The sequence below is a fragment of the Thamnophis sirtalis genome, unplaced genomic scaffold, assembly GCF_051295495.1.
Source record: "Thamnophis sirtalis isolate CommonGarterSnake01/CBP01778 unplaced genomic scaffold, rThaSir2_p1.2 scaffold_3, whole genome shotgun sequence".
NCBI classification, from domain to species: domain Eukaryota; kingdom Metazoa; phylum Chordata; class Lepidosauria; order Squamata; family Natricidae; genus Thamnophis; species Thamnophis sirtalis.
Window position 1 is genome coordinate 2,011,577 of NW_028261383.1, and position 20,401 is coordinate 2,031,977.

A 20,401-nucleotide genomic window follows, 5' to 3' on the forward strand; every position below is an offset into this window, starting at 1 on the left:
TTAATGGTAATTTGAACACATAATGCTCAATGACAGAGAAACATTCAGTTATGTTTAATGTAAACCAGTGATGCTAATCCTAAACTTAAGAATTGATGCACAAAAACTTGTAACCAAATGACATGCTTAATGAAATGGAGGAAAGTTGTTCTTTTTTATTCTCTTGCTTTGTTTTGTATGTGTTGTTTTGTTTAAGAGCCAAGGTGGCGCAGTGGTTAAATGCAGCACTGCAGGCTACTGCTAGATCAGCAGGTGAGAGGTTCAAATCTCACCGGCTCAGGGTTGACTCAGCCTTCCATCCTTCCGAGGTGGGTAAAATGAGGACCCAGATTGTTGGGGGCAATATGCTGACTCTCTGTAAACCGCTTAGAGAGGCCTGAAAGGCCTATGAAGCGGTATATAAGTCTACTGCTATTAAAAAGAATAAAAATATATTTTAAAAAAAATCCTCTCTAGCCAAAATAGACTTTTAGGCAGACTTTTGCTTACACACACTCTTAAATGGTGTTGCGATGTGGGAGAGGGAAGACATGGGATCAATCTCACAATACCTACCTTTTAGGGCTGTCCTAGATGAGACTGGTCACAGCTTGAAGATTGATATCACTTTATGTGGAATTAAAAATGTAGGACGCAAAAGCCAAAAATCAAGATGCAATGTAGTATTTATTTATTTAAAAATGTGCACTAGACTAGAGAATTGCTCCCAGAAAATAATGGGAGGGATTCCTACAGAGAAAAGGTTGCAATCATATTTATGGATTTCAGAAGCAAGGAGAAAATGATACAATCATACATATGAAAAGATAACAGTTGATGGATGCATGGAGATTCATAATTAATAAACCTCAGATTAATTTCCCACCCTTCTACTGTTCTATCTTCAGTAAAATATATTTAACTTAATAGAAATAAACATGTCGATTATGTTGCAATAGAAATTCTAATAAAGCTGCTTGACAACCAAATATCAAGCTTTCCCTCTATGTTTCCATTTTGCTAACATACTCCACTCCTTTAAGAATTGTTTTTCACTATGGGGGAAATATTAAAATGGCACAAGTTGCTTGTAAGAATTATTAACTGATAATTTGGAACGTATCTATCAAAAACTCACTCACGCTTCTATTTTATCTTGACATCACATGTCCTTTTGTATTCAGATCTGGTCTTGGGAAAATAATGAAGCAACTGGGGATGAAGATGCAGCCCAGAAATCCCGCATTGGAGGCCAAGATGGAAAAGACCTGCACAGCCACCATGTACTTCCCTTTGGTGCTCAGGTAGGTGGGCAGGAAGGACACCCAGACACTGCAGAAGACCAGCATGCTGAAGGTGATCAGCTTGGCTTCATTGAAAGATCCAGGTAGATTCCTGGACAGGAAAACCTCTATGAAGCAGATGGCAGCCAGGAAGCCCATGTAGCCAAGGGCAACTTAAAACATGGGGACAGAACCTTTATTGCACTGTAGTATGATTTCTCTAGATTGTGAGTGCATGTCAGACTCAGGGAAGGGTGGGAAAGCACCTAACCAGCTAATGCAGAGGAGAATTTGGAGACCAGAGCAAGAAAGGATAAGGGACTTGGCCAAACTCTTTCCAAGCCATTCCTGAACTTTATTTCCTGATTTTGTGGTGCAGAAGGCCAGCGCGCATGTGATGGTTTTGGCCAGGACAGCAGAAATGGCAGCAGAGAAGATGATGCTGAAGGCTGCTTGTGATAGAAGGTAAGTGAATCTTCTTGGCCTACCAATGAACAAGAAGTGGCGGCGAAGAAGGAAAAGAGGAGACACAGAAGAAGGATATAAGAGAGATTCTGATTGTTGGCTTTGACTATGGGAATTTCTTGAAATTTAATGAAGATCCCTAAGACAAAGTATGTGGCTAAATAGAGGATAAAGTAATGGAATGAACCCCAATTTTTCTTGATAGGATAGGAAAGTCTTAAACTTGTGGATACAGTGACCTTGGTTATTATTTGGATGTTGATCTCCGGACATTTGCTGCATTCCTCTGCATGTGAGAAAGAACAAAAGTAACATTGAACTTAAAACTTTATATGATGCCCTAATCTCCATTCAAATGTTGGTTAGGCTGGCAGCCATTGAGGAAGATTAATTTGGCTTTCTGAAGTGAGCAATGCATTGGACTTGTGGCCTCAATCACACCTTTTGGGTATGACTTTTATAATGTGCATCTATTTCTCTGAAGAAACCAGACACTTGTCTCATACGGATAGAGAAAGTTTTTGCTGATATATATTTATCAGTATTCAACCAGAGGGAACTCTTTGTCTGAATGCTTGATGTTTTCTTTCATATACTCTTTCCTTTGTTTCTTTCTATTTACTATTTTAATTCTTTTAATTTTTTAATCTATATTTTAACTTTGGAAAAGAATAAAAAAATATAAAAAAGAATGAAGGCTTTGGTTTTATTAGTCATGATGCCTATAGCTGGTCCAATGAAAAACTGTACAAAAGAGATGGTTTGCACCCATCCAAGAAAGGGACTGAGTTACTTGGCATTACATTCACAGATTTTCTGGATAAACATTTAAATTGAACAGCGGGGACAGAGAATTAATAGATACAGAACATTTCTGTCCCCAGCAAACTAAAATTCATAGGGTTATCAGTGCATGTAACACAGATGTTTGTGTGGGTAAGATTATCACTCCCGCTGTCAAGCAAAACCAAGCATTTAATAGTGATTGCCATACCATGTGCATGAATTATACAAGTGGCAAGAAAATTGGGGCAGTCAGGCATAACACAGGTTATGTAGACAGTAAACACAGGGTGAATCAAAATGGACTCAAAAGTCTATACACCAATGCACAGAGTATGAGGAATAAACAAGGTGAATTAGAAATTCAAGTAAAAGCAGGCAGAAATGATATTATTGCCATTACAGAAACTTGGTGGGATGAAACCGACAAATGGAACATACAGCTAGAAGGATTTAAATTATTTAAAAGAAATAGACCAAATAAAAGAGGAGGTGGAGTTGCACTATATATAAGAAATAACTACATCTCTACAGAAATAGAGCACAACAATGATGAGAACTATCTTGAATGCATTTGGGTCAATATTAAAGGTTGGGGGGGAAATGAAATTGCCATAGGTCTATACTACAGGCCACCCAACCAAGCAGAGGAAGTAGATTAACTTTTTGCTAGTCAGCTAACTAAGGTATGCAGGAAGCACACCACAATAGTAATCGGAGATTTTAACTGCCCTGACATCAACTGGGAAACAAACTCTGCACCAAGTGGAAGATCCAACAGGTTCCTAACAAACCTAGCAGGCAACTTTGTTTCCCAAAAAGTAGAGAAGGGAACTTCTCTACAAAAGCCCAGTCTAGTACAATACCAATGAAGAAGAAAAATAACAGCTCCCAAAAGAAACCAGCATGGCTACATAAAGAACTCCCTGACAAATTGAAAGACAAAAAAGATAAGTATAAAAAGTGGAAAGAGGGGAACATAACTAAGGCAGAATATCAGCAAATAGCCCGAGCCTGTAAAGATGAGGTGAGGAAAGCTAAGGCTCACAATGAAGAAAGGCTTGCCACAAAAGTAAAAAATAACAAAAAAGCTTCTTCCAACATGTTAAAAACAAGAAAAAGGGTTAAGGAAACAATTGGTCCATTGCTGGGAGAAAGAGGGAGTCAAACTATTCTCCAAGGCACAGGGTAGAACAAGAAGCAATGGGTGGAAACTAATCAAGGAGAGAAGCAACTTAGAACTGAGGAGAAATTTCCTGACAGTTAGAACAATTAATCAGTGGAACAGCTTGCCTCCAGAAGTTGTGAATGCCCCAACACTGCAAGTCTTTAAGAAGATGTTGGATAGCTATCTGTCTGCAACGATATAGGGTTTCCTGCTTAGGCAGGGGGTTGGACTAGAAGACCTCCAAGGTTCCTTCCAACTCTGCTATTGTATTGTATTGTATTGTATTGTATTGTATTGTATTGTATTGTATTGTATTGTATTGTATTGTATTGTATTGTATTGTATTGTATTGTATTGTATTGTATTGTATTGTAGAGAGTCTTAAGAGTCAACATTGGGTGAGGAAGTCCTCCAGGATAATACACACTTCAAAATTGTGGCTAACCTTTAAGTAATAAATATATGTTAGAAGGATTCAGTAGCAAGGAAAAAAATTCCCTCCAATATAAGAATATGATTTTTTTAAAAATGGGAATAATAAAATATTATTATTGATATTTATTTTTGCATTTTCCTGTTTCCTCATAGGTTTTCTACTATTCTTTCTTTGAAATATAGAATAATTTAAAAAATATGAATGTCTGTACGGATTCTTAAGGTTCATGTATTGAGTGAAGGAGTAATGCACACTTCAAAATTATGGCTAATGTTTAAGCAAAACAATATATATTATAAGGTTTCACAAGCAAGAAAAAACTTTTCCCCACCAATATTGAAGCACCATTAAAAAAATAGGAATAACAAAATAGGGAAACTTGGAATCAAATCTATTGATCAATATAATAGATAAAAGTCATATTTCTCAGAATATTTGCTGTGAGCTGATAACAGGGATGGGTTCCGCCTGGCACTACTGCCTGTTAACTCGTGTGCGCACCTTGTGTGAATGTGCAGTGCAGTAGAAATTGTTCTGCGCATGCGCAGAAATGAAAAACAAGATGTGGGCGGCGACGACTGAATCAGTCTAAACTGGTAGGAACCCATTACTGGCTGGTAAGCTGTGTAAAAGAAATTAAAAAAGGAACATGGTTTCCATACTTCATGACTGGTAGACCTGCCAACATAACCAAAGAGCAACAAAACTCAGATAAATGTGTGACATATTGTACATCAGTGGGGGGATTCAAATTATTTTACTACCAGTTCTGTGGAAGTGGCTTGGTGGGCATTGAATGACTTGGTGACATGGCTTGGGGGGGGCGCGTGGCAGAAGGATACTGTAAAATCTCCAGTCCCATCCAACTCCAGGCAAAGGATACTGTAAATGCTCTATTTCCTCCCAATTCCAGGGGAAGGATGTGGCAAAATCCCCATTTCCTCCCAATCAGCTGGGACTCGGGGGGGGGGCAGAGAATAGATGGGGGCAGGGGCAGTCAGAGGTGGTATTTACCAGTTCTCCAAACTACTCAAAATTTCTGCTACCGGTTCTCCAGAACTGGTCAGAACCTGCTGAATGCAACCTGACATACATGCTAACAACCTCTCTTCATATTGCATGAAGGCAATTTCTTAGAGAAGTTTGGAGCCAAGATCTCCTGTCTAACTCGGTGACTCATTTCTAAAGTTTGGACCTCATCTGTGACTTCTCTCCTCTCCTTATCCAAATTATAGTGATTTAATTGCTGTCTTGGCACTAATTCTTTAGAGACTTTCTGTAACTTTTCAGAACATTCTACACAAACAATCTCAATATTTTTCCACCTTGATTTCATACAAAAGCCTTGTGGGCTGTTGTCATGGCATTGGAAATCCACGAGTTAATAAATGGGTCTGGAGGAAGAGAGGATCTGGGGAGGTGTTTTTTCCTCTCTACTTCAGAAATGAAGTCTTGGCTGATTTCTGTCTGAAATAAGAAATCTATCATCCACTTCACCTTCTCACGTTTTCTTCAAACTATACACAGGATTGGAGGCTCCATCAGCAACACACCATGTTGCTACTTCTTCTTCTGCTTCTGTGGACCCAAGAAGTCTGGGCTGTGCTCAAAGCCAAATGCCTTCTGACTTTAGAGAGAGATGTATATGACCCAGAGAATCACTACAGGCCAGGAGACTTTTACATCGGTGGCATAATCTCTGAAATCAAGACTTTTTATGAAAAAACAACTTTCAAAAAAAGACCTGCTTCACGATTATGGTCGTAAGTCAATCCTCCTGTATTGCATTAGAGCAATTCTTTTTCTGATTTATTTCAGCAGTTCCAGGCTTAGCATTGTAGCATTTCACTTTTGGGCATCTATTTTAAACCTTTCAGCTGATTAGCTTCCTTTGATTTTAGCAAGTAAAATGATCAAGCAAGGATCTTCTGTTTCTTTCTTGACTTTGAAGAACAAACACTTTCTTTAGTATTTGTGAAAGTGAGGTGGATTGTGCATACATAGGAATGTTTGGTTCCATTTTCTACTGCTCTCTTTTCCCATAAAGGGGTGAAGGTGGACACAAAGATGCAGCAATCCTATTTCTTTCCCCTAAATTGAAAATGGGATAGCCACCCCCTTCTGTTTCTGATTCTTTCATTCATTGATCCTATGAAAGAATCCCAGATCACGATTTACTATTTTATTGAGTTTCTATGTCTGTGATTCCCATTTTGAATTTATAACAAATGCTGCAATATTATAATGACTTGAATGTAAATTTAAGTCTTCAGTCAAAATAGAAATGTGCAGGAATCTATATTTTATTGGATTTGTTTAGATGCAAAGTTTATTTTCTGTGTGGTTTGTGTTTGAGTGTGGACTTGTTCTGTATTTAACAATGAAACAACTCCAATATCCAATACTGGAGAACATAAATAGAAAGAAAAAGAGAGAATATATAAGTCTTAAATCAACTGCAAGGATACTGAAAACCTCAAAAATAAGCCAAAGTTAATAATAAGTAGATTTTTTTTGGAGCTAAATTGCATGGAGTAACTGAAAATCAAATGTAAATTGAATGAATCCCAGGGTTTCATTACAATATCATAGATAGCTGCAGCAATTCTTCTTTAGATATAGAAAATAATCCATCCAAATATGTAATTAAATTCTGACCACTCTGCTGTCAAATATGTGCTTAGTGATTTGAAATATAATCATATTGGTTTTATTAATATAAATGGGTTTTTAACCACTTTTAAGTTACATTTTCTCTGCAATGCTCTAATCCATTTTAGAAGAATATCTGGGCTAAGGCAGATTAGAAGGATTTTGGTAAAAACAGATGGAATAAAATGTTCTCCTTAATTAATGTATGGTATCCTCACAGGATCCAATCAATTGAAAACTCAAAACTGCTTTCCTTCATTCTGGCCATCCAAGAGATCAACCAGGATTCCCGTCTCTTGCCCAATATCACCCTGGGTTACACTATCTATGATAATTATGACAGTGCAAGACAGACCTCAGATACTTTGCAGGACCTGCTTTCCGACGGGGAGGCCAGTGCTCCCAACTACAGGTGTGGGAGACAGAGAAACACAGTGGCTGTTCTGGAAGGGACTGAAACTGGCTTCTCCATCCAGATATCATCCATGTTGAGCACCTACAAAATCCCACAGGTGAGTCTCTGCTGCTAAGACAATTTTTAATCATGCAGCTTTCACTGAAGGATGGAGTACAGCAAACATATTCATTCTCTCCATGGTCCCAGTCCAAATTTGGGCTTCTTCTCCTGGGATAAAACAATATCTCCAGGAGAAGAGATAGAGAAGCAGAGCATGAAGCAATGGGTGAGTATAGGAGTCTTCACTCCAAGGAGTGGAACTAAGCCTTCATTAGGGACAAAATTGGTATCTTCCATTTTGGCCTTCTTGGGTCTACTATAAAATAACATTTTTTGTTCCTTTTCAGATTAGCTACACTTTTGTTTCCCAGGTTCTGAGGGATAAAACTCAGTTCCCTTTCTTCTACTCGATGCTCCCCACAGAAGGATTCCAGTACTCAGGGATGGTCAAGCTGCTCCTCCATTTCAAGTGGACCTTGGTTGGCCTGATTGCCATCGACACCGAGAAGGGGGAGAAATTCCTGACCATCTTGACTTCCATGCTGATAAGGAACAGCATCTCTCCAGTTATCTCAGAGACCTATTCACCAACTGTTTCAGATCTTTCTGTCGATCATCGTCCATTTTTCAAATGGACAAAAGCAAACGTCTTTCTTTACGCTACAGAAATCAGATCAATCAATGCAGGAACAACTGTTCTAAATTTCCTACATCACACCACAGAGGGGCCTCCTGCAGGAAAAATCCTGATGGCAACAACGCTCTCAGACTTAACCTTTCCTTTGTTAAGGTTAACAATGTCCAATTTTTTCTTTCACAGCATTATTTCCTTTGTTCTGAAGGGAAAGCAAATGCTGGATTATCATCAGTATAACGTGTTCCATTCTTACATGATACGCTTTAAAGAAAAGTCCTTTATGTGCTCCCAAACCAAGGGTGCCTTTTCCGTGATAGTCTGGAAACGGTGCAGAGAGAGAGAGAAACTACAGGCTCGTCCGCAAGAGGTGAAGGACTACATTCTTTCTCTTGACAGTCATATCATTTACAACACCATCTGGGCTGTGGCAAGAGCCTTACATGCAACCTTGTTGACCAAATCCAAGAGGAGAAAGATGGAAGGGGTTGGGAGCTTAAAAACTCTGAGACTGAAGGCTTGGCAGGTATTTCATTTATGTTTTTCCCCCCATATATTTTTATTATTTTTATGTTTAAAACAATGCAGTACCGCGAAGTCGGAGTGACTATACATTCACATTATATACAGCTAGTCACAACTATTGACCATTAGCCTACTTAATACTTTATCAATCCTTCTGTTCAATCACAATATATACAGTTTGTTCCAGTCTTTTCACCTTGTTTTATACCAGTCATAAAATCTGTTCCAGACTTCAAAATATTCTGATTCCCCTTTATTTTTAAGTTCAAGAGTGAGCCTATCTGCTTCCGCACAGGGCAACACTTTTCTGATTATATCTAGCTCTGATGGTGTATTTTCTTTTTTCCAATATTGTGCATAAGTTATGCATGGAGCAGTTAGTATATGAAAAATTAAATCTTTCTTAAAAGTATCTTTCTTAAACCCCTCTGGTATTATACCTAGGAGAAAAATGTCTGGTTTAAACAAGATTTGGTCTCCCACCATTTGTTCTAACCATGATTGAATCATTTTCCAATACTTTTTGCCTCATTGCACGTCCACCACATATGATAAAAAGTGCCGGGTGTTTTTTTACACTTCAAACAATTTGGGACCAGATTTTTAAACATTTTGGAGAGCCGTGCTGGAGGGAGGTGCTATCTATAGAACATCTTATAAAGGTTTTCTTTATATGCCGTAGCCATTGTTAGTTTCTGATTAAGTATCCAAAGTTTTTCCCACTTAGCCAATTCCACATTGTAACTGAAATATTTTGCCCAGGCGACCATAGTTTCTTTGACATGCTGCTTGTATTCCAACAAAAATCTATACAACACTTTAATCAGCCTGTTTTCTGTCTGTATCAAAAGTTTATCTAATGTTGTGTAGTCTTTGGCAATACTTTCCTTCTTCCTATCCTGTGCAAACCTTGACTTTATCTGTAAATAAGACCACCATTCTACTTGTACCCTTGTGAAATTCTAATCTAGTTTTAATTTCCCCCTGTCTGTTCAATAACTCTTTATATGTAATTATATTTTCCATATTAATTAAATTTGGATGTATGTATGCTTCCATCACAGATAGCCAAATGGGTATTTTGGTGTAGTAGTCGTGTTTAATTTTATTCCATATTAATAACAGGGACTGTCTGATATAATGTCTACTGAAATATTTATATGCAGGTCCTTTTTCATACCAAAGGAAGGCATGCCATCCTACTTGGATATCATGACCTTCCAATTTGAGTAATCTTTTATTTCTCAACATTATCCATTCTCTTAGCCATGTTAGAGTGGCCACAGTATAATAAAGTTCCCAATCTGGTACTCTAAATCCTCCTTTTTCCTTAGTGTCTTGCATAGCCTTGAGTTTTATTCTTGGTTTTCTTCCCTGCCAAATAAATTTCGAAACCAATTGATTCAAATCCTTAAAAAACCTTTTTCTAATTTGATGGGGATATTCTGAAATAGGGAAAAGGAATTTTGGTAATACATTCATTTTTATAACTGCGATCCTACCCATCAGGGACAGTTGTAGGTTTTTCCACCTTTCTAAGTCTTTCTTAGTTTTATTGATCAAATTAGTATTCCTTGATGGTCACACAGCTCACAGATAAATGTATACCAAGATATTTGACTTTTTTGATAATTTGGATATCCAATTTCTTCGTTAACTCCTCTTTTGCTTTTGAGGTCATATTTTTAACCAACATTTTAGTCTTAGTCATATTTATCTTTAAACCCACTATTTTCCCATACTCTGTCAATTCCTTGATAAGTTTTGTACCAGACTTTATAGGATCCTCTAACACAAACACTAGATCGTCCGCAAAGGCCTGTAACTTAAATTGTTCCTTTTTGATTTCTAGTCCCTTTATTTGTTCCTCTTTACGTACATTCCTGGCTAAAACTTCTAAGGTTAATATAAACAGCAGCGGAGATAGGGGACAGCCTTGTCTTGTACCTTTCTGGATTGCTATACTTTGCGTTAATTCAGCATTAATTATTACTTTGGATTTTTGTTTTGTGTGTATTGCTCTAATCGTGTTTATAAATTTATCCCCAAATTCCATGTGTTCCAATTGTTGATGCAAAAATTCCCAGTTCACGTTATCGAATGCCTTTTGGGCATCGAGAAAAAATAGTTTTTCATTATGCACTTCATAATATTCAAGGATGTTCAGGATAATACTCATATTGTTTTTAATTTCTCTTCTGGGGAGGAATCCATTTTGATCTGGCCAATTACCTCCCTGCGACCAATAAGATCACATAGATTAGGCCTCCTCCGAGTTCCATCTGCCAGTCAATGCCGACTGGCAACTACACGGAGGAGAGCCTTTTCAGTAGTAGCTCCGACCCTTTGGAACGATCTCCCCGTGGAGATTCGTACCCTCACCACCGTCCAGACCTTCCGCACAGCCCTTAAGACCTGGCTAGCCCGTCAGGCCTGGGGACAAAGATAACTGTCCCCACCCGAATGATGAATGAATGTTGCTTACTATTTTACTTCTATGTATTGTTGTGTCTATTGTCTGTATACCCCCCCCCCCTTTATTTTATGTAAGCCGCCCTGAGTCCCCTCAGGGAAAAGGGCGGCCTATAAGCATTAATAAATACCAAATACCAAATACCAAATGATCTGCGTGGATGAATGATATAAGGATTTTTTTCAGCCATTCTGCTATTATTAGAGCAAAAATTTTGTAATCTACATTTAACAGTGAGATTAGTCTGTAATTTTGTATAAACATCTGGTCTGCGTCCACCTTAGGTAATAATACAATATTAGCCTCCATCCATGATAATGGTGTCTTTGCCTCTTTCAGCACAGCATTATAAACTTCCAACAGCGTTGGAACAAGCACATCCTGGAATTCTTTATATATTTCCACTGGCAGCCCATCCGGCCCTGCAGCTTTATTATTCTTTTGTCTTTGTATGGCTTTAATTATCTCTGATGTTTTAATGTTTTCATTGAGCATATCCTTTATTTCCTCTGGTATCTTTGGCAGATCTGACTTTTCCAGATATTGTAGTATTCCTTCCTTTGTATAGTCTTCGTTTTCTCTATATAGTTGTTCATAGAACCCTTGGGTAATCCTTTTCTTTTCCTCTAGTTGATAGCAGATCTTGCCTTTTACATCTTGTAATTTATTGATCCAGTTCTCTTGCTTTTGCTTCCTCAGCCTATAGAATAGCCACCGCCCCAGTTTATTTGCATTCTCAAAGAAATTTTGTTTTGCTTTTTTTATAGACTGTGCCAATATTTGCTTTTTCAAATATAGCCAATTCATGTTTGATCAATTCCATATTTCCTTTTATACTTCTATTTTGTGGTTTCTTTTGAAGTTCGCTCTCTAGATTTCTATACCTTTCTTTCAACTCTCTTATTTTTTGATTCTCAATTTTTTCCTTCCTAATTGTAGCCGATATTGTGACCCCTCTTATAAATGCCTTAGTTGTATCCCTTAGGTTTTGTATGGATGTGTCTCCTGGCCAGTTTTCTTTAAAGAAAAGTCTTAGTTCCCGATTAACTCTTTTAATATATTCCTGATCCTTTAGGATTGTTCTATTAGGTAACCAACGATAACTGCCCTTTTGTTTTTTCCATATAATCCTCATGGGATTGTGGTCGGCCCATAAATTGGGTTCTATGTCTATCTCCTTCACTTCCGAGATTAACTCCATCGACATCCAGACCATATCTAACCTTGATCAGGATTCATGTCTATTCAAGTAGAAGGTATATTGCTTTCCCTCTGGGCATCTTTCTCACCATACATCATAAATATTAAGTTCTTCGGCCATTTGAAAGAATGACCTCGGCAAAGTTCTCCTAGCTCATTTTCTCTTCTTTCAACTTTTGTAGTCCCATTTCTGGTCAACTATAGCATTGAAATCACCCATTAAACAAATATTTTCATTTCCCATCTCTCGAATAATGCTATGTAGTCTATAATAAAAAATTTCCTGACCTTCATTAGGTGCATATATTACAACCAGTGACATCTTCTTTTGGTTTAACATTATTTCTTCAATTAATATTCTCCCTTCCTCATCATGATAAATTAGTTTAGTCTGGATCGTGTCTTTAACATATAGTGCTATTCCTCTTTTCTTTTGATCCTCTAATGGTGTGTACCCAATCTGGGATATTCTAAGATCTGGATCTGTCATTTAGTTATATGGACCTCTTGCATTGCAATTATGTCGTAATTCAAATGTTTTAGTTTATTAAAGGTTGTTTTCCTTTTCTGGGGTGAGTTTAGACCATTGATATTCAATGATAGAATCTTGATTTCTCCCGACATAATTCTATGTGTATTTAGGTCATGTGCTTCTTGTTGCCCTTATCTCTCTCACTTCTTTTGGTTCTTCCCCTTTTTTGTCTAAAATAACTTCTTTTTCCTTTCTTGTCTCAACTGGTTCCTTTTCTCTTCTTATCTGTGCCCTGATCCTTGCATCCTTGCTCCCGACTGTTCTCCTTCGTCTTCCTCATCCTCCTGCCCAACAAGATTATTGTAGAAATCTTCCTTTTCCAAAGCTCTTCCTCATATACCATTACATGTTCATTCTAGGACATCCAGGCTTACTGAAATGGTGGGAGGTCCTCTGTCTCTGAGAGTTGAAGATGAAAATGATGTAGAAGGTTTCAGGTTTGGATCCCTGTTAGATTTTTCTTTTTCTTTTTAGACAGGCTTTGAAGCCTCATGACAGACCTTCAAGATTAGGGCAGGTCAAAAATTGCATGTTATTAGCAATAGTATTTAGGCTGACATACTATCCCATAGCACTTTATAGCAATCTCTGGGTACTTTACAATGCAGAAGCATTATTTGCATAGTGCCTCTAACATCTGGGTACTCATTTTACCAACATGGAAAGGATGAAATAAATGCATCAATTTTGAGGCTCATCATGATCAATCTACTGGCTGTGGGCAGAGTTAGCCTGTAATACCGCACCACCAGGACTCACTACCAATGGCTAATGCAGGGATTCCTTCAACACTATTGTGTTTTTCATGGAAATAATTGCATAATATTGAAACTGTGTGGAACTGTCTCTTCAATATTTATATATATATATATATATATATATATATATATATATATATATATATATATATATATATATATATATATATATATATATATATATATATACTGTAATATATTCACAGTATTTGTTCAGATTAAGAAGTAAGCAAGTATTACAATTAAAAGTTTAATAAATTTTCTCCTGAACAACTTAATAAATGACTCGGGATCCTTCAATTTTCTTTTGTTATATGAATAAAGGGAATTTTCAAAGGAAGGCTGGATAACCTGCCTAAACAGTGATATAATCTCTTCTGTTCCAGTTTCATTCCTTCGTTGGAAACTCTGAATTTTACAATAAATCCTTAGACGGAATGTTTCTGGATGAGAAGGGAGACCTGGCAGTGGACCTGAACATCATCAGCTGGTTGTTTCAGAAACAGTCACTTCACAGAGTGAATTTAGGCAGCCTAGAAAAACGGGGATCCCTGGATTTCAAGCTTTTGGCCAATCCAAAGGCTTTGGAAGAGTTGGATAAGCTGAAAAAGGTGGGAAAACTTTTTATTTCACCCTCACTAAATCTGTTAACAGCAGGATTGCTTTCTTGAGGAAAAGAAAAGGTTTTGATTGTCATCAACATCCTCCAAGACAGGCAACAAATTATCCCTTTAGATATTGTTGTCTGCAAGAAATACATCCTTGACCATTTAAGGAAACTATTCACCAGTTAATAGGTAGAGTTTTAAGTTCATTTCCTCAAAGGAATAAAAATGTATTAAATTTTATCTTGAGCAATTTAATGTGTAAAGTTTAGAGGCTGAACTATAATGGAAGTATACAAAATAACAGAAAAGAAAAAGAAAAGGGAAGAAATGTTTTAACAGACTGTTGAGCTCTTCTAAAGTGTTTCAAATCTGGCAATTCTAAGCCTTGAATTAGAGATCACCAACCTCTTTAATTTTTAGCCTGATCTGGAAATTAAATCGTAACTCATTTTTTGGATGGTTTTCTCCCCTCTGCTCAGCCCTTGCCTCCTTCTAGGTGTGGGGAAAGCTGCCATCCTGGGTTCAGGAAAGTGCCTCAGGAAGGGAGGCCCGTCTCCTGCTATGACTGTTTTCCTTGTCCTGAGGAAACCGTCTCCACCATGGAAGGTGAGTGGTCTGAGGGAAAGACCCCATCCCTCAACATTTTCCAGGAGGGCATTACAACAGGCTTTTTAGCAAGTTCAGAGAACCCAACTGGGTCTGTCAGCAAAATTCCCCAGGTCAGAGTTTCAGAGGTTTTTTTTTTTACCCAAACAGGATTCAGAGGAATAGTTACTCCTTTGCTTGGCAAGAATCTCATTGATTACTTTTCCTCAATTCTCTACTCTACTCGCCCTGTGGAAGAGATTGACAGTCATATGTTATCATCTGATTGCTCCGGCTGTTCTGATAATCCACGATTCTTCTTCTTCAGAATCCGAATCCGAAACTGTGCTATGATAGTAACTCTTTTTTCTGAGAAGCTCAGATGCCTACCAGGTGTAGCAGTGAAACTCTGTTTCTTTTCTCCTTTTGGTTCTCCAATAAAATGAGAGGCATCTGGCTCTTCTATTTTAATACACTGGTACAACATCTTAGTACACTGATATAAAGTTGAAAGTTTGAAGACTTCTGCATTTGCATTGCATTTGCATAACATCACAGGTTGCTGGGAGGATCAGCTCACAGCAAGTTCAAGAAGACTGGGACTTTCTCCAGTGGAACAAAGTAGCAGCCCACACTCTTAGTGGTGTGCAAATCATATAATTAAATATCTTAAACAGGAAGTCTGCAAAAGAATATGTATTTGCAGTGACTCTGTGAAATTACTCATTATGAGGGCAACATACCTTCTAACCAGAAAACACCAGCAATTTGAGAACAACTGTAGTTCATCCTTGGTCAAGCTTATGTGGTTGCAATTCCATTTTAGAATGTCTGTGTCAGGGTTCCAACCAATGCCCTAATTAAATCATGAGCCTCGAACCAACCTTCAAAGGAAATGCAGTTATTTATTAGGAGCTTCATGTCGGCACTTTCCTACTGAAGCTAACTCTGACCCTACATAATGTATGATCCAAATCTCAGCCTGTTTCCCCATCCTCCCTAGGTGTGTCATCAGTTCCATTATCCAATGAAGTAATTTCGTGGGTTGTAGAGATCACTCCCCTCCGGCCACTATGGGTAGCCCTGTGAGATAGCCTTGACAGAGATATGGCTGGAATGTGCTGCTGTTTTTGACTGAAGTGCTGCCTCGCCACAACTGCAAGTTCGTGTTCTTATTCCCCTTGCCTATGGCAACTCAAGAGCAGGCCAGGGATGCTTTGCGAGTGGACAGTCTGGTTTAGTTCAATGCAACATTGGTTTTGCAGCTGTCTTCCATGGTACTGTTTTAAAATTTGGATACTGGAATTGAGAGCAGATTGTTGGTTTGCATAAACAGATTGCTTGTCTAAAGATCTTACTTTGTGCTCTTCCAGCTGCAATTAGGTGGCCAACTCAGCAGGTATGTTCTATTGAGCTGCCCCACTATCAGAACCCTCTTCCACAAAGAGGCTGCAGAGAAGGCAGTATGGACATCTGTTGGATCTGGCAGAGTGAGAGCTGTGGACCATAAAGATGAAGCTTTTGATGTGTCTCTGCATAATAGTATGGTGCCCTTGCTGAAAATAGGGGCACTCTAAGCTGGCAGGTTCGGCTTCTTTGTGATGACTCAGTTGAACAGGGGATTGAGGTCCATGAGGAAGAAGTTGTTTTGGATAAGAGAAAGTATGAATCATGTATTGCAAATCAGTCTTGCGAGGTGAACAAGTTGTCTAACAAGAGAAGCCATCTTTTGGTTGGTGACTCAATTGTAAGAGGGCTCAATTTAGGAAAGGATGTGGAAGTTTTGAAAGGAGTGAGGTGTCTGCCTTGTGCTTTTGCCAGCAGATAAAAGAGGAGCATGATTAAGATAATGAAGAAAGCGAAGTTTATGTTTTTGGCATCTTGGCACTAATAACATGTCCAAAAATGTATTTTCTATGCAGGGAGGATTTCCAGACCTTAGGTTAGAAACTTAGCAGGATAGGCTCTAATCTTAAGAAATGCAGACACAAAACAAGTTATGTAGAAAACAAACAGTCAGACGGTGTGTTTTCTCTTCTGTCTTCAAAATGAATGCCTTACAGGGAGCAATTTTGTCTTGCTTTCCAGGCATGGTTGAGAAAAACAAGAAGCAGCAGAAACCACCAGTAAAGATTATCATTAAATAGACACTAAAATTGCATCTGCAGGACATAATCGGGATACAGCACTTTGCCTGTACATAGAAGACAAGTGTCGTCTTCTTCTTCCATCACAAGAATAAGACTCAAAAGGGGTGATTGAGGCCATGGGTCCTATGCATTGCCAATTTCACAAAGCCACATTAATCCTCTTCAACAGCCTAGTCATCATTTGGACAAGTAATTGGATATTATACACTGCAACAAGCTTTAACTTTAATGTTATTTTTGCTCTTTTTCAGATGCAGAAAAATGCAGCAAATGTGCAGCAGAACAACACCCAAACAACAACCGAGATCACTGTATCCCAAAGATTAAAACTTTCCTATCCTATCAAGAACAATTGGGGATCATCTTGGCTTCCATTGCCTTCTTCCTCTCTTTAATCACATGCTTTGTCTTGGGAGCTTTCATTAAATTCCAAGAAACTCCCTTAGTTAAAGCTAACAATCGGGACCTCTCTTATATCCTTCTTGTTTGTCTTCTGCTTTCCTTCTTCACCCCCTTCTTGTTCATTGGCCAGCCAAGAAGAGTCACCTGCCTTCTACGACAAACAGCCTTCAGCATCATCTTCTCTGCTGCCATTTCTTCTGTCTTGGCCAAAACCATCACAGTAGTCCTGGCCTTCTGGGCTACCAAACCAGGGAATAATGTTCAGAGATGGCTTAGAAAGAGTTTGGCCAACTCCATTATCCTCTCTTGTAGTGGCTTCCAAGTTGTTTTCTGCAGTATCTGGTTAGGTGTTTTTCCTCCCTTCCCTGAGTCAGACATGCATTCACAATCTGCAGAAATCATTCTACAGTGCAATGAAGGCTCTGTCACCATGTTTTATGGTGCCCTTGGCTACATGGGCTTCCTGGCTGCCATCTGCTTCACAGTGGCTTTTCTGGCCAGGAATCTTCCTGGGTCTTTCAATGAGGCCAAGCTGATCACCTTCAGCATGCTGGTCTTCTGCAGTGTCTGGGTGTCCTTCCTGCCTACCTATTTGAGTACAAAAGGCAAGTATATGGTGGCTGTGCAGGTCTTCTCCATCTTGGCTTCCAGTGCAGGACTTCTGGGCTGTATCTTCATCCCCAAATGTTTCATTATTTTCCTAAGACCAGATTTAAATACAAAAGAACATGTGATGTCTAAATAAAATAAAAATGTGAGTTTTGGGTAGGTGTGCTCCAAAATATCAGTTAATAATTCTTACATGCAATTTTTTGACATTTTAATGTTTGTCCTTTGAGAGGAAAAGAGAGATGTGGGACTGTATTAGCAATAGACTGTATCATGGTGATTTACATCCCTCTCTAAACGGTTTACAGAGTCAGCATATTGCTCCTAACAATCTGGGTCCTCATTTCACCCACCTCAGAAAAATAGAAGGCTGAGTCAACTTTGAGCCAGTGAGATTCGAACTGCCAAATTGCACTCAGCCAGCAGTCAGTAGAAGTAGCCTGAAGTACTGCATTCTAACCAGTACTGCATGCCATCCCACCTCTTAAGAAGGAATATGTGCTATTTGGCACATAAGAAAAGAAACCTTGAAGTGTCTGATTCTCAAAGAGCTTTATCAGAATTTCTGTTGCAGCATAATGGACATGTTTCTCCCTAATAAGATAAGATTATATATTATATATTATTGAAGACAGCAACATTTTATACATGTTATAATTTTATGCCATTTTATTGTATTTTACATATTTATGTATTAAATTATATTGTATCTTATCATATAACAATTGTATTTTACCCTACTCTTATTTTAAGTTGTTTGTATAGGACTTTATTGGTGATATGTGTTTGAACTTTGTGCTGTGATATGGCCTATAGGTTAATCAATAAACCTATAGATAAAGCTATAATTATAATAATAAGACAATAACAGTAGAAGGTCAGCAAAACAATTTGTGGTTTTCTAATTATGAATACCTAAGCTTACATCATCTGTTATCTCTGCATCCATAGAACTGTATCATTTTCTCTCCTTTTCCGAATTGTATAAATATGAGCGCAAACTTTTGTCTGTAGGAATCCGCCTCATTATTTTTCGATGGTAATTCCTCCGGTGCACATTTATTTTAAATCTATAAACAACACTTTGAGACTTTGACTATCGGTTTTTGAGTGTTGCATTTGATTCAACATAAACTGGTGTCAGAAGTGGGTTTCTCTGTGATCAGGCTTAACAGCTAGGACAGCCATCTAGGGTGAGATTCTTCCTCCTCCTCTTCCTCCTCCTCCTCCTTCCCCTCCTCTCCTCCTCCTCCTCCTCCTCCTCCTCCAAATGGAAGGGACCTTGGAGATCTTCTAGTCCAATCTGCTCAAACAGGAGTCCCTATGCCCACCCAGACAAATGGCTGTCCTTCTCAAAAGCCTCCAGTGATGGAACATCCACAACTCCTGACGGCACGCGATTTCACTGGTTAATTATTCTTTACTGAGAGGCAATTTCTCCACTATGATCCAAGATTGGATTTGGCCAAGGCCCACACTTGCACCTCCACAGGCCATGAAAGAAAGGGATTATCTAAAAAGTGTAAGGCACCTTAAAAAAGCTGTTGCTTTACAATCAGGAGAAAAGCAGCCTGATATGTGAATCCAAACAACACAATAACCAACGCAGGGAAAGAAAGAAAAAAGGAAGTACCTCCAACTCCAGATATGGACAGAGACCATACAGATAAGTAATTTGGAGGGACAATTTAAGAATGACTTGGAGGAAGGCAAACGGGTAATTTGCAGAGTAAGGCCATTTTGCAGGCGGCTCCACAAAGGATTCCAGCTGTGATCATGAAACACCAGATAGGACCAGCAGTACTTGAATATATATAGAAAAATGGCATACAGCTATCAAGCAAGGTGGTAGATCCCAGTGGCCACGAGGGGAAGTTGGGAGAAGAGCAGACTAGAGAGGAGCTTTAAATTAATTTTAACTTTCCCACCTAAAGAGAAAGACAGGCAAGAAAACCAAGTTGCAGTTTAGATGAAAGAAATCAGCAGATGAGAGGCTTGAATCAAAGCCAGTAAAAAAAAACAAAAACCAAAATTTATAAGCTTGCACATCCGCTTGCATCCCAATTGACCTGACATACATTACATATACGAAAGAAAAAAAAGTTAATAGGTTAAATGAGCAAAGTTAAAGTTCAAGGCATTCTGTTAAGTATCTGTTATTGAAACTTGTAGAAAATCTACAATGGTTTCTAATTTACCACAAATCTGCCCAATCGTTACCTCTAATCTGTCCAGCATCGATTATCCTGGTTTGGCTCATAATAATGAAAACTTTCCTTGGGGTTTTAACTGGGAACTTCCCCAAAAATTGAATCTCATTTTCCAAAGTTTTTAAGTCTCTTGTATGTTGTGAATATCTCTGCAACATACATTTGTTGAAAAATCCTCCTTAAAAACACAACATTCCTTTTGCCAAGAAACTCCAATCCATCCTTCATCAGTTCCATCATCTAATATTTATTTTAATCTTTTCTGGAAAGTCTATATTTTGCAAACCAAATACTTTATTCTTCACATCTGACAGCAACAGATCAAATCTGATTCCAATTCATCAACTTCAGGAGTTATTTCCTGCTTTTGGATATTGTCTTGAGTTTCCACAGCCCTGGTTAACCCGTCATTTTTTTTGTTTATATTTTCAAATAAAACCTGTAAATTGGAGAGCTTTCTTTTTTCAAATGCTTCCTAGAAAATTTTATCTC

At 38.2% G+C, this 20,401-nt stretch overlaps 1 protein-coding gene across 1 annotated transcript; it reads left to right on the plus strand.

The window, feature by feature from the left end:
• Nucleotides 1–1,683: 1,683 nt before the first annotated feature.
• LOC148047020 (vomeronasal type-2 receptor 26-like) lies at nt 1,684–17,872 on the plus strand. Its single transcript, XM_087707677.1, has 6 exons — nt 1,684–1,727; nt 6,987–7,278; nt 7,571–8,383; nt 13,732–13,956; nt 14,433–14,559; nt 16,940–17,872. The coding sequence occupies exons 1-6, from the start codon at nt 1,684–1,686 to the stop codon at nt 17,833–17,835; spliced, it is 2,397 nt and encodes a 798-aa protein (XP_087563803.1). The 3' UTR covers nt 17,836–17,872.
• Nucleotides 17,873–20,401: the final 2,529 nt, after the last annotated feature.